The sequence below is a fragment of the Electrona antarctica genome, assembly GCF_951216825.1.
Source record: "Electrona antarctica genome assembly, chromosome: 2".
Classification (NCBI taxonomy): Eukaryota; Metazoa; Chordata; class Actinopteri; order Myctophiformes; family Myctophidae; genus Electrona; species Electrona antarctica.
The window spans coordinates 14225823-14239747 of record NC_136807.1 but is presented as its reverse complement, the minus strand read 5'-3'; the positions used below and the strand labels follow the sequence as shown (position 1 = coordinate 14239747).

Below are 13925 nucleotides of genomic sequence, written 5' to 3'. Positions count from 1 at the left end.
ACCCTAAAAATAAATATATATATTTTTTGGCTATCACTTGAATTATCTGCCACTTGATTGATTGACATGCATCAAAAAGGGCCTGTCAGCTCAAACCCACAATGTAATACTACAGACGTCAGTAGTATTATAAAGTTATATATAAAAACCCTACCAGTTCCATTTCCTCCCGTTTATTCCTCAAGTGCGCAGCTATAGGCTACATTTTGAAACAATTTTCAGCAATGGGATAGTACTTTTTTGGTGGATCTTGTTGAGCCGGTCATTTTTAAAGTAGCTCGCAAGTCAAAAAAGTGTGGGCACCTCTGCCTTACACTGTCCGGGTATCTCAGTCGGTACTAGAGCTCTCGCTTTTGGACCAGAAGGTCATGGGTTCGTTCCCAGGCACCGCCAACTCAGCATATGAGTAGCACGGCTTGGTGCAGCAAGTCGTGCGGGAAGTACTGGGAGCCGATGGTAGGTGTGGCGCTCCACCTCAGCCTCTCCCAGAGGTCTAGCACATTGTAACGGGGACCTCCTGCGTGTTACCAGCTGCTCTCCACCTCTCTTCCACCCTGCCTGTCCGTCCGTCCTCTCCTCCTCACCTCTCTTCCACCCTGCCTGTCCTCTCCTCCACATTCCTCGCCCCACATGTTTCAACTCCTTCACCTCACCTCACCTCACCTCACCTCACCTCACCTCACCTCACCTCCTCCTACTCCTTTCATCCTCACAGTTCCACTTTCCTCCTCTTGTCCGTCCATCTGTCCGTCTGTCTCTCGTTGTCTCACACATCATTCCACTGTCCTCTGTCTGTCTCTCGTTGACACACATTGTGTCGTTCCCGTATAACGGACATCCATCCATATTTGGGGGGAAAAGAACAAAACTGACCTGACATCAGAGTAACCCTGGTTCAGAATACCACAGCTTATAAAACCAGACTTGTGATATGATGCCGACTTAATTGATTATTTGAGGTTCACGCCTACAATGCATACATTCTGAATTGACCACATAAAAACATCCCTAATAACATCCAGTTGGTTGGGCCTCAGTGCGTCTGTGTTAAACATTGACGTCACAGTGACATCATAGTGCAAAGGGAGCAGTGGAGAAACTTATCTTTAAAGCCAGGCCTGTGAAACGTTATTGATCACTTAAGGCTTATAGGCCTACACTGGAAAGACTGAGGACGGGTAGCGGATACATCCATCCATAGATTCTAAATCGGTACATGCCCGGTTTCACCTCGTTGAAGCAGTCGGTAATCGCATGCATTTGATTACAATTACTATAGCAATCCAGGCATTTTAGCAGACACTTGATTTACAAGTACAAGCTCGGAATAAAGGCAGATCGGGACTGCGGTACGTTCTTGATAATTTAGTTTGTTTGTTCGTTCATCGCTAGCCTGTTGGCAAAAGGTGAAAGCAATACGTCAGAAAAAAAACAACCGTAACCGTTAACGACCACACCATATTTAGGGTTGTTTCGCCTCGAGGGGAATCCATGGCGCCGCGGGTACAACAGGACAGAGCGGCGTGGATCTGGGCCGAGAACGTCTGCCCGGAGGATGTCGGAGAAGAAGAGGAGGCGATGGCGTACCGCGTCCACACGCCGGCCTGCCGCAGGGGTGTCTGCCGAAGGAACTGCCAGGGGAACCCCAACTGCCTGGTGGGCATCGGTGAGAAGCTGTGGCTGGGAGACATCAACGACGTCGCCGACGACCCGGACTGGGAGCGGCGCGAGAAGGGCGCCTTTGTGGGCCTGACCAACTTGGGTGCCACGTGCTACGTCAACGCCTTCCTGCAGGTGTGGTTCAACAACATGGAGCTGCGCCAGAGCCTCTACCTCTGCCACAGCGCACCGCAAGATGGCGATGGCGACGGTGACGTGGCGGCTTACGAGCCCCGGTCCATCTGGGAACACCTCCAGTATCTGTTCGCCCTGCTGCAGAACAGCAAGCGGCGCTATGTCGACCCGTCAGGCCTGGTCAAGGCGCTGGGTCTGGATACGCGGCTGCAGCAGGACGCCCAGGAGTTCTCCAAGCTGTTCCTGACGCTGCTGGAGGACTCGCTGGCCAAGCAGACGGACCCCGGCCTGCAGAAGGTCATCCAGAGGCAATTCTGCGGCGAGTTCTCCTACGTGACCGTGTGCGACCGCTGCAGCCGCGTGTCACCGCTGCCGTCCACCTTCTACGAGCTAGAGCTGCACATCCAGGGCCTGCGGAGCCTCGGCGAGTGCCTCGTCGAGTTCCTCCGCGAGGAGAAGCTGGACGGTGACAACCGCTACTTCTGCGAGAGCTGCCAGGGCAAGCAGAAGGCGGCGCGGCGCATCCGGCTGCACAGCCTGCCGCCCGTGCTCAACCTGCAGCTCATGCGCTTCGTCTTCGACCGGCAGACGGGTCACAAGAAGAAGCTCAACTCGTACATCAACTTCCCGGAGCTGCTAGACATGGGGCCGTTCCTGGACGGCCGAGAAGGGGAAGAAGACCGGGGGTGTCGGTACGAGCTGAGCACCGTGCTCGTACACATCGGCGTAACTGCATACTCCGGACACTACATCGCCCACGTGAAGGACGCGCGCAACGGCGACTGGTACACGTTCAACGACGAGGATATCGAGGAGAGCAGATCACTCCACCTGGGCGCGGAGGAGGACCTGACAGCGTCGCAGTACTCCCAGCAGCCGCGGAAGCCGCGGTGCACCAAAGGCCAACACAGCTCCAGGAACGCCTACATGCTGGTCTACAAGAAGGTCCTGGAGGAGCGCAATGCCACCATCGCCGAGGCCGAGGTGCCGGCGTTCCTGCAGCAGCTGGTGGACCGGGACAACTGCGCCTTCGAGGAGCAGTGCGCCAAGATGGCCGTCAAGAGGAATAAGAACATGGAACAGTGGAAGGTGGTCAAAGAGATCTACGAGATGATGCCTGCCGGGGCCGAAGGCCAGCCCTACGAGTTCCTGCCGCTGGAGTGGCTGAAGGCGTGGCTCGATGAGTCCGCCAAGAAACCAGAGATCGACAACACACCATTCCTGTGCTCCCACAAGAAGCTGCACCCTGACAGGGTGTGCGACACCAAGAGGGTCTCACTGCCGGCAGCCCAGCTTCTCTACAACCACTACGGCGGAGGGCCGCGGCTGGACGCAGCCTCTGCGCTGTGCCGGGACTGCGTGGCGGAGCGCTGCCGTGTGCTCCGGCTGAAGAGCCAGCTGCAGGGCGACTGCAAGATAGTGTCCACCCTGGTCAAGTCCCCCGCCGGCCATGAAAGCTTCTGGGTAGGCAAGGCATCGCTGAAGGTCTGGTACAAGCTGGCTCTGAAGCAGATGGAGGAGGACGAGCATGTGACGAAGCATGACGGAAACGGAGCCAAAGAGTACGGCCCGCACCTCCCGGAAGTCTACAACAACAACAACAACGAGGAAGAGATGAGGCCGTTCAACGAAGACATCCAGTGCATCCACGGGACCCTGAGCACCCTGACCAACGAGCGGAAGCCGGTGTCGGCCGAGGCCTGGGCCATGCTGAGGGCCTACTTCCCCAGGGCTCCGGAGTTCGGCCAGGGGCAGCAGGCCTGCCTGGAGTGTCGGCGGTCGGAGCAGGAGGAGAAGGCGAAGGCCAACGCCCAGAAAAGCCAACTGTTCAACCTGTTCAAGGAGAAGGATCGTCCCCGGCTCGTTCCCTGGCCGCGCAACATGGACGTGCTCTACATTGTCCCGCTGCAATTCGTGGACGAGTGGCGCAAATCCGTCCAGAAGCCCACCAAGTCCCCGCGGGTGTCGGCCCTGGACAACAGCCTCCTGCTGTGTCCCCACGGAGGCTTCATGTTCACTTACGAGTCCCTGGTGAGCGGCGAGGCCCAGCACATCGCCTTGCTGTGGCCCGCTGAGTGGGATGTGGTCAAGCGGCTGTTCACGGTCGACCAGACCGTCTCCATCCACCGCTCACGGCCCGCCGACAAGTACAGCACGGCGCAGTATAGCACGCAGCCCGAGCTGTGCCGGGAGTGTCGTGACGGTTTCCTGGTGCAGCGGCAGAGGGACCTGAGGGAGTACGTCTCCGCCACCATCATCGTCCGCAAGGAAAAGATGACCCGGCAGGAGGAGGAGCCCAGTGTCGCCGAGCACAATGGCAGCAGCTCCGACGTGGAAGAGGACACGGAGGAGTCGCCGAAGAGGGACACCGAGTCCCCGATGCAGGTCGACGGAGAAGCCCAAGACTTCAGCGAATCAGTGGACATGAAACAGTTGAAACTTAACGCCGTTACCAGCGTCGTGCCGACCGGTCCCACCCCCCACGTTGCAGTCAAGAACAACAACAAAAACAACAGCAAAAACAACAACAACAATGCTGTCAAGACGACGAGAAGGGGCACGAGGAACAGGAAACGCCCTGAGGAGAAATCGCTCACCGTCTCGGCCAGTCAGACACTGCGGGAGCTCAAGATCCAGATCTTGGGGGAGTTTGCCGTGGCTCCGATGGACCAGAACCTGACGGTGGGCGGGCGGCACCTGTCGGGCGACCAGGCCACGCTGGGCAGCCTGGGGGTGACGCCCAACAGCGTCATCGTCCTGAAGGCCGACGAGCCCATCGCAGACTTCGCAGCCATGTACGATGTCTATCAGGTGGGGATGCCCGAGGCAGGCTTTAAAGGGACTGGCCTTCTGGGATATTGAGGAAAAAAACACAACTGGCCTTCTGGGATATTGAGAAAAAAAACACAACTGGCCTTCTGGGATATTGAGGAAAAAACAAACGTTTACGTCTGATTGGCCTACCGGACGTCACCTTCCGTGACGCACATGGAAGCGTGGCGAGCCTTCCGCTCATGCTTCCGCTATGCTTCACAAGGAATCTCAGGAAAGCTTGCCTCCATGTTGCCTGCAACAGATACCTGAGCTGAAGGAGGCGTCTACCTTTTTATGAGGAAAAACAACTGACCTTCTGGGATATTGAGGAAAAACAACTGGCCTTCTGGGATATTGAGGAAAAACACCTGGCCTTCTGGGATATTGAGGAAAAACAACTTCTTTAAGACGCGCGCGCACACACACACACACACACACACACACACACACACACACACACACACACACACACACACACACACACACACACACACACACACACACACACACACACACACACACACACACACTGTATTAGGGGGCGTGGCCGGATCAGACATTTTTTTTGGTGAAAACAACACAGCGTTCACCATTGGAATTGCATTACAGAACGTATATGTTGCTTACATTTCATGGGTTCATATGGGTTACGTATGGTGAAGGGTTGTAGTGCAGGTGATTGCAACAACCTCCAATCTTGTGTAAAATGAAAACGGCGCCGCAAAATATTCTAAACTTTCCGCGATCCTTCCAATAAACAGTTTCTTTGAGCCACACGTCCAGGTTATTCCGGGGTCAAACAAAGAATTGTGCATGTGATGAAGACCCCCTTCCCCTATTGGCTCATTCATTCAGAACAGTTGTTACCATGTGACGATTTCACTTCAGTGGAAAGTTAAACTCTTGTCATGGAGAGAGAAAGAGGGACTTTTGCCAGGTGTGAAATGGCACATTTCTTACCCCATATCCCTATAAGATATAGCCCTTAAAGAGTTGAACGAGGCATGACAATGAAGGGGGAAAATGCCTGGCTTTGTGTGTTTTGAGCAGCGCTAGCTTGCACCACTCGAAACACACAAAGCCAGGCATTGGAGGAGGGGCTAGTGCAGCTCAGAAACACAAAGTCAGGCGCTGGAGGAGGGGCTAGCGCAGCTCAGAAACACAGTCAAGCGTTGGCGGGGTGCCAGTCAGAATACAGGTGTTTGTGTGTTTCTGAGCGCCGGTAGCCCCTTCAAAGTCTATGGACTTTTTACGGAATAATTTATTCTGTGAAACACTTTCAGGCCAAGTCGATGGCAAATGACATACTGTAAGTGGCGATCCTCATGATCCCCTCACTTCACACAAATATTTTGTGTTTTTTTTGGTTGTTCTTTTCCTTTTTTGTTCTTTTTTTGTCAAGGATCCCAAAATTGATATTAGGGACTTTAAGCAATAACGGTTTTCAGGACGGCTCCGCTAAGCGGAAGTACGGCTGCTATGACACAATCGACGTAGCAGTCAAAATCGTTAGCAAACAGCCATCGGGGCCAATTTTTTGGTTCCCATGGTGACGCGTCTATGCAGAGCTTGCGTCAGAGCTTGCATTCAACATGATCTGCTAAGATCTTACTCTTGGACATGTGAACTGTTCAGGGAATTCGTTTAGACTAAAGTGTAATTAGCAGAGCTCATACATACAAACAACGTGTCCAAAGTACCACTATAAAGACCATTTGACATAAATCCATGTCATTGGCGCTTAACCGCTGGCTTACACTTGACGTAAAACTATGCCAATGGTGGTGAATGTGGTAAGGAGAGGGCCAAAACAAGGCACACTATTTGATTTGACCTATATTTAAACATGTGGGTGGGAGATGGTGAGCAAGCGAACTCTTCCTGTACACACTGTGTATACAAATACGCCGATGTACAGTATTTGTATTTTATGTAATGTTTTACTTGTGTGTATTAGAACCCCCTCTAAAATGAGATGCTGCATATCTCAAGGGGCCATGCTCTCAATACAATTCTGACAAAATGTGGAACTACAACATAGAGTCTGCATGGAACTACAACTTAGAGTTTGGAATTACTGCCTCAGAGTGCTACAGCATGGGGTCTGGAAGACTTCCTTTTTTCCCTGAAAGTTTCCCACCACCTGGCAGCCCTGAAGTGTCAACACACACTACAAAGCTGTGGTCTTCATGAAAGATGGACGAGCTCTGCTTTATAGTGACCTCCCTACTTAACTCCATGACCTCCACATCAGTCTTTTTTTATTACCGAGGAATAAATCAACACCAGACCGCAGGACAGCAGCACGATGTCTGATAAAAATTACTGGACATCAACATGGGTCAAATGGACTCATAAAATATCACCACAGCGATCAATGATCAGTAGCTTAACTCATTTACTGCCATAGTACATATATTTACATTTTAGAGTTTAGGCATTTAGCAGACGCTCTTAATCAAGAGTGACTTGCCGTATGCAAGAACAACACATGGTAATGCATCAAATACATCATCATAGTCATCAAGGATCATACTGTAAGAAAACCAATATCCCATCAAGTCTAAAAGTAGAATAATCTGTACATTGAAACTATAAACACTATATAATGCTATATAGGATCAATAATGACCTGGCATCCGTCTACATGCCATGCCATCTAAATTGCATAGTTGTAAAGCCTTAATTGTATACGCCTGCAAGGTCATCGAGGCTAGGGCAAGTACTACGGCAAGTGCTACGGGCTGAGGTGGAGTCTGAAGAGGTGAGACTGAAGAGGTGAGTCATCAGACTATACGGCAGAAGATTGAATAAGATTGCTAAGATTAAATAAGCATTCCTATTCCGGGGGGAACATTCACCAAAAATAGACGATTTACAAGCTCACAATGTGTCCCAACGTGGCACAGTGTGAGCTTGCAGATCTGGTGAAGAGACATGGTGTACTGCAGGTTGAAAAAATAATGTACCAAGTCCAGTGTCATTCAGGTCAGTTTTACTAAGTCTAGAGGGTCTAAGTGGTGAAACTGAAGTGATTGATTGATTAATTCTAAATATTATCAAAGTATTCTGAGGCACCCTGGACATCCATGAAGGATGGGGAGCCTGTGACGCAGACATTGTCGCCTGGATCAACGACAGGTCTGCTCACGAGGGGCGTGACTCCCATTGAGTATAAAAAATAACAGAAAAAAGCTCAACACAATCCAGGTCTAGTCAGTCACGGGCATGTGCATGGAACGAGCAATGTCTATACAGACGAGCAACGGCTATATATAGAGGGTCTATAAATAGATGGTTAAAAATGTGATCTGGGGTCTATAAGGGTCTATAAGCTAAGCCTAGCCCGCTAAAAAACTTTCATTCAAGTTATAACCCATTTTTAGACGCACGTGTAATAGTCGACATATCGCTCACTGGGAGGTTCAAACTAACCCGTGGCTCCCGACGACATGCATGGCAAGTTAAAACTATAACCTGTGGCTCGATCCATGCGTGGCAGGTTAAAACTAACATGTGGCTTCCTGTGAGGTTAGCTTTAAGGGTTGGGTTTTGGGTAGGGTGTCGGACTAATGCCTGTCGGACTGTTAGTACGTCGGACACATGCACCTGAATCATACAACACATTATAAAGTATTCTGTAACAGACAGTGCAGAAGTGCTTATGCCTTTCTCTGTATTAATTAATTAATTAATGAATCACCAAAACTGTAATTTAGTTCAAATCTCAAAACATCCTCCAAGCCTTTTATTGGAGATAATTTGCATCTTCTCAACATAAGTAATAATTCAACCACTAATGAGATAATTAATCATAGCTGGCAGTGGCAACAAATTAACGATTGTCAACGGCTTTAACAAATGGTGTCTGGCGGGCAGAAACATAGCAGGCTATCTCCATGTTTAAGCTTTTCTATATGTGTTTGCATCCCGTAATGCTGTGTGAGACTGGGTGAATATAATGCACAATCTATGTAAAGCGCCTTGGATAAAGGTGCTATATCAATGGCAATGCACTATTTACCATTGATTGTTCTGTCCCCTGTGCATTATATTCACCCATTCACACTCTCTCACACTCTCTCTCTCTCTCACACAACACACACACACACACACACACACACACACACACACACACACACACACACACACACACACACACACACACACACACACACACACACACACAGTCACAGTCACAGTCACTTAAGGAAGTGGTTGCACCACTTCAAAATAGCATACAAAAATTGTTGAAATGTTTTACCCCTCCCTCCCCCCAGAGTTCCCGCTCTGAAAGAGCCTGTTGATTACTTTTGATGCAGTAATTATTTTTCTTTCCTTTCTTTTCTTCTTAGGTATTACAAATTTCACTTTACTGTCATCTGGGGATATGCGGGGACCACAGGTTTAGAACCATTGGCAGCAATATGGGATATCCAAGCACACTATGAAAATCTAGGGGAATCCTAAAACAAATTATCACGCAAATCTGTAAAAACTGTATATGTGCTATAAGTTCATCACCTTTCAGCCATCCCCACCAGATTCCCGCAGACTTGCAGAGACGCTGCTGTACTTGCCCCAATATACGTAGTAGCCCACATTACAAACATATCCATCAGTCAGTGTCACCTCCCACAAGAATTCAAGCTGGCGAGAGTAATAACAAGTTCGTACCTGGCAACTATACACCGCCCTGTTTCCATCAGTTGTTCTCAGAGGTTATAGAGAGAGATTAATACACACACACAGATCAATAGTCACCTCGTAGAGCAAAAACTGCTGTTTGAATTCCAATCAGGCTTCAGAACATGCCGCTCCACTGAAATATTGTATTACCCCCGGAAACAAAAATATTCGACCAATCACTTGTTTCATTCACAGAGAATGTAAACAGATTTGGAAAGCGTCAACGTAATGTCCTTGGGCGGTTACTTCCGCCAAATTCCTGTACTTCCGTTTCCACACTCAATCGGTTAAATAGTAAATACTGTGGCACAGTCATGCTGGAGCTTCACAATGGCGTGACACTGTCAACCATTCAAGTAAGCTGAAGGCGATCGGTTTTCATAACACATCTGTGTAGCCTGCAGGCATGGAAGACTTATTTCCAAGGGCCGGTTGCAAAGAGATTCAAACGTCACAGCAAAAAAAGTCTCACTTGAATAGCGGGCTCTGTTTGGTCACCCACAACTCTGGGGTGAGCTACATGTATTTCAAACTGTGATCTGTGAACTGTGGGGTACCCCAGGGAAGCGTACTAGGGACGTTACCGATCTCACAAAGCTTGTAGATCGGCTTTGTTTGCTGTTTATGAACGAAAGGTTTCCCCCCGACAGCGACCACATAGAATACGAAGCAGCAGGAAGCCGGAAACAGGAATGCTTTCCACAATAGAACATAAACGGCGAGAGCCAACGCCTCTCACATACTTCATTCATCTGCACGTTTGTTTCTCTGTCGGGGTAAAGCATGAAAAATGAGCCAGCTGTTTGAGGCACAGAACGGGAAATGAGATGGAATGAAAGCGGAGAAGATATGGCCCACCCAGATGGAACGGCCCACCCAACCAGGAACGCAGGGGGAAATCCATCCTGATCTGGGATTGGCTGTCGGCTCCATCACCAAGAAACACTGATTTATGTAAAGCTGAAACGTGTGTGCGGACACACATACACATGCATGCACGCATGTGTGTGTGTGTGTGTGTGTGTGTGTGTGTGTGTGTGTGTGTGTGTGTGTGAGTGTGTGTGTGTGTGTGCGTGCGTGCGTGTGTCTGTGTGTGCGCACCAACAAGGCAATAAGCAGTGTGATTGCCTTGGCTAATCTACAAATCACCCTCCACTTTAACGTCTAATTGGTCAGTCAGTATTGGTCCTACAACAGTGAAAAAAATGAATCAGGCGTGATTTATAACGATCTGTGCAGATTTACAAGCTCACAAGGTGTCACGCACGCACGCACACACGCACGCACGCGCGCACACACACACACACACACACACACACACACACACGCACAGCACAGTTTTGGAGCAGACAATGTATCTAGTTTAGTCATTATATTATATCTGCAGTCATTTAATTATCAGACGCTCTTAGCTCTTATGATTAGAGTCTTATCAGAGTCTTATCAGATCCTAGATAATGACATGAACTCTGTCAACAAACCACTGTTGCATAAATAGAACGCAGAGAACACAATGTAGTGCTACACAATAACTAGGATACACACTGTGAATGTATTGAATACAGGCCCTTTTAGTAAGTACTGAAGCGGAGGTTTTACATTTTCATTATTTATTCTGCATTTGAGTCACATACCACCATGAGGTTTAGCCTCTCAGACACAAGGATTTGAGAACTCTCGTTTAATGTGTGTAGTTCATCCATTTTCATATAGAGGTAGATTGTTTCATTTAATTTAATTTCACCATGAAACTATTTATGTTATGGAGAAAAGCCATTTGTTTTGAACAGCCCTTGCCGGTACCTTTGCCTTCGCCTCCTGCCCTTTTTGGATATCGATGGATTGCCTCCGGCAACTTTTGATCATTGCCTTCCCCTTGCCCGTTTTGACGTTTTATGAAATCAACCTGTTCTGGTGCCCCACGTCTGCATTCCGAGTCCTTTCTGCCTGACAGCTTTGTGTCTCTCTCTGCTATGATGTTATTAGCATCCCACAGTCTGCAGAGATGATAACATATCATATTATTTATGTAAACATGACATTGTGTTTACAGATTCATCTTTCCTCCGACAGCACTGTCGCCGCGGGAACCACGGTAACTGATGCGAGCACTGATACACGTCAAAAGAAAACAACACATAAACAGCATGAAAAAGATATTTAATGAAGACGTTGTCACGCCGTTGGGTGGAAACCTTGTATGTCCTAAACGTTGACTGACACACAGACCGAGATCCCTAGAATCATATGAAAGGAAAGTAAGGGATATTTCAGTGTGGAAAATCTACTTCTGAATCATAACTCATAAGCAAATTATGGCTACAAACACAGTTCAGTTCAGAGTTCAGACATTAGCAGAATGCCTGCATATTATCTCCTTTGGCCAAAGGGAATTATTTAGTATTCTTTATATATATATATATATATATATATATATATATATATATATATATATATATATATATATAAAACTATACTCCCTCTGCCAACCTGGGGAGAGCAACGGACAGACCTCATGCTTCCTTCAATGCATGAGGAGTCCAAGCCACTTCTTATCACATGACAGGTGGGAGTTTCCCCGGTTGGACGTAGCACGTGTAAGGAACAGGTTATTCCAACCAGTTCCTTTCCCCTCCATCAGGCGCCCCGGATGTCCAGGGGGAGGCAGTATAGAGACCAGGAATACTGCATGTTTTTATTTTTTGTGTGTGTGAGGGTACCTACCCTGGGGGACACCGGGAGAACATGCAAACTCCACACAGAAAGGCCCTTTTGCCAACCCCACCTAGGGTATGGGTGCTGATGACGCGGAGGAGAGAGCACGCCACCAGCGCCCACAGTTTGGAGCAGACAATGTATCTAGTTTAGTCATTATATTATATCTGCAGTCATTTAATTATCAGACGCTCTTAGCTCTTATGATTAGAGTCTTATCAGAGTCTTATCAGATCCTAGATAATGACATGAACTCTGTCAACAAACCACTGTTGCATAAATAGAACGCAGATAAAACAATGTAGTGCTACACAATGACTAGGATACACACTGTGAATGTATTGAATACAGGCCCTTTTAGTAAGTACTGAAGCGGAGGTTTTACATTTTCATTATTTATTCTGCATTTGAGTCACATACCACCATGAGGTTTAGCCTCTCAGACACAAGGATTTGAGAACTCTCGTTTAATGTGTGTGGTTCATCCAGCGTCCCCAGCGGGAATCGAACCCAGGAACTTCTAGCTGTGAGGTGGCAGCACTACAGACTGTGCCACCATGCCCCTGTATGTCCACAACTATTGACTGACACACTATTCCTAGAATTACAGTTAAGGACAGTAAGGGATATTTGAGCGTGGAAAATCTACTTCTGAATAATTCAAAATATAGCTGCAAGCAGCGATAAGGCGGGACCAAGAAAGAAGACAATACGCAATGAGATCAATATGCACAAATAAGACTGACGAGCCGAGTTGTCGGTACCTGGATTTGAACACACAACCTTGTGGTCCGAAGGCAAGAGCTCTACTGACTGAGCTACACAGAGACAATCAGTGACTACATTTTAAACAGTGCCATGAATTTTGGCCTAACAAAGCACGAGTTATGACTGTTCAAAGGTTTCATTTAAAAATAAAATGCTATAGCGCCCCCATTTGGCCAATTGGAGTAAGACTGCTTTCAGTACTATTTGGCATGACCCTCTACTATACTGTAAAGTGACATAAGCATATGCATGTATGTATTAGAGGCAGAAGAGGAATTTTCACAACAGCAATTTTCATTGGCTCATAAAAACTTCATTTTTTCACTTAAAAGAAATGTACTACGGTCAAAAGTCAGAACACGGAAGTTGTTCGGCATGAGGAGACACATATGTGTATCAAAGTGTCATTGCCAACGGTCAAACGGTTCATGAGCTATGCACGTTCAAAGTTAGCATTTTCAATTGAGCGCTATAGCGCCACCATTTGGCCAATCGTCATGGGCTTCACATAGTCACCGTTTGGCATGGCCCTCTACCAGATTACCGGAAGGAGGAGGAGGAGGAGGAGGAGGAGGAGAAGAAGAAGAACCTAATCGTATTCCTGACCTTAACCTCAGTAAACTATGGGCTCCATTTTCGTCACCGCTAAACCCTTTATCCCTAAACTTCTTTGCCTTTTTTTTTACTATTTTACAAAACATTTTTGAATAGTTAAAATGGCCAGTCTACAAGCTCACGATGTGTCAATGTAGATTGGCTAGTTGAACTATTCAAAAATGTTTTTCAAAATAGTAAAAAAGGCAAAGAAGTTTAGGGATATGGGGTTTAGCGGTGACAAAAATGGAGCCCTATATGTCTAAACAGTTAACCTAATCTTATTCCTGACCTTAACCTCAGTAAACTAAGCCTAAACGGTTAACCTACGGGTAATCTTATCTCTGACCTTATCCTCAGTAAACTATGCCTGGGCGGCGGTGGCTCAGGAGTAGAGTGGCTGGATGGTAACCGCAAGGTTGCCAGTTCGAACCCGGGCTCCCCCAGAGTTAGTGTCGAAGTGTCCTTGAGCAAGACACTGAACCCCTAACTGCTCCTGATGTGCAGGTCGGTGCCTTGCATGGTTTTCGCTGCCATCGATGTATGAATGT

At 47.9% G+C, this 13925-nt stretch overlaps 2 protein-coding genes across 3 annotated transcripts in view; one reads left to right on the top strand and one right to left on the bottom strand.

The window, feature by feature from the left end:
* The window catches only part of LOC306918488 (metabotropic glutamate receptor 4-like), a 314226-nt gene that overhangs the window by 81830 nt on the left and 218471 nt on the right, over window positions 1-13925 (bottom strand). The gene's annotated exons all lie outside the window — the stretch shown is intronic.
* On the top strand, window positions 1492-4656 carry LOC306942809 (ubiquitin carboxyl-terminal hydrolase 48-like; the record flags this gene model as incomplete). Its single annotated transcript, XM_079528916.1, has 1 exon — window positions 1492-4656. The coding sequence occupies one exon, from the start codon at window positions 1492-1494 to the stop codon at window positions 4654-4656; it is 3165 nt and encodes a 1054-aa protein (XP_079385042.1).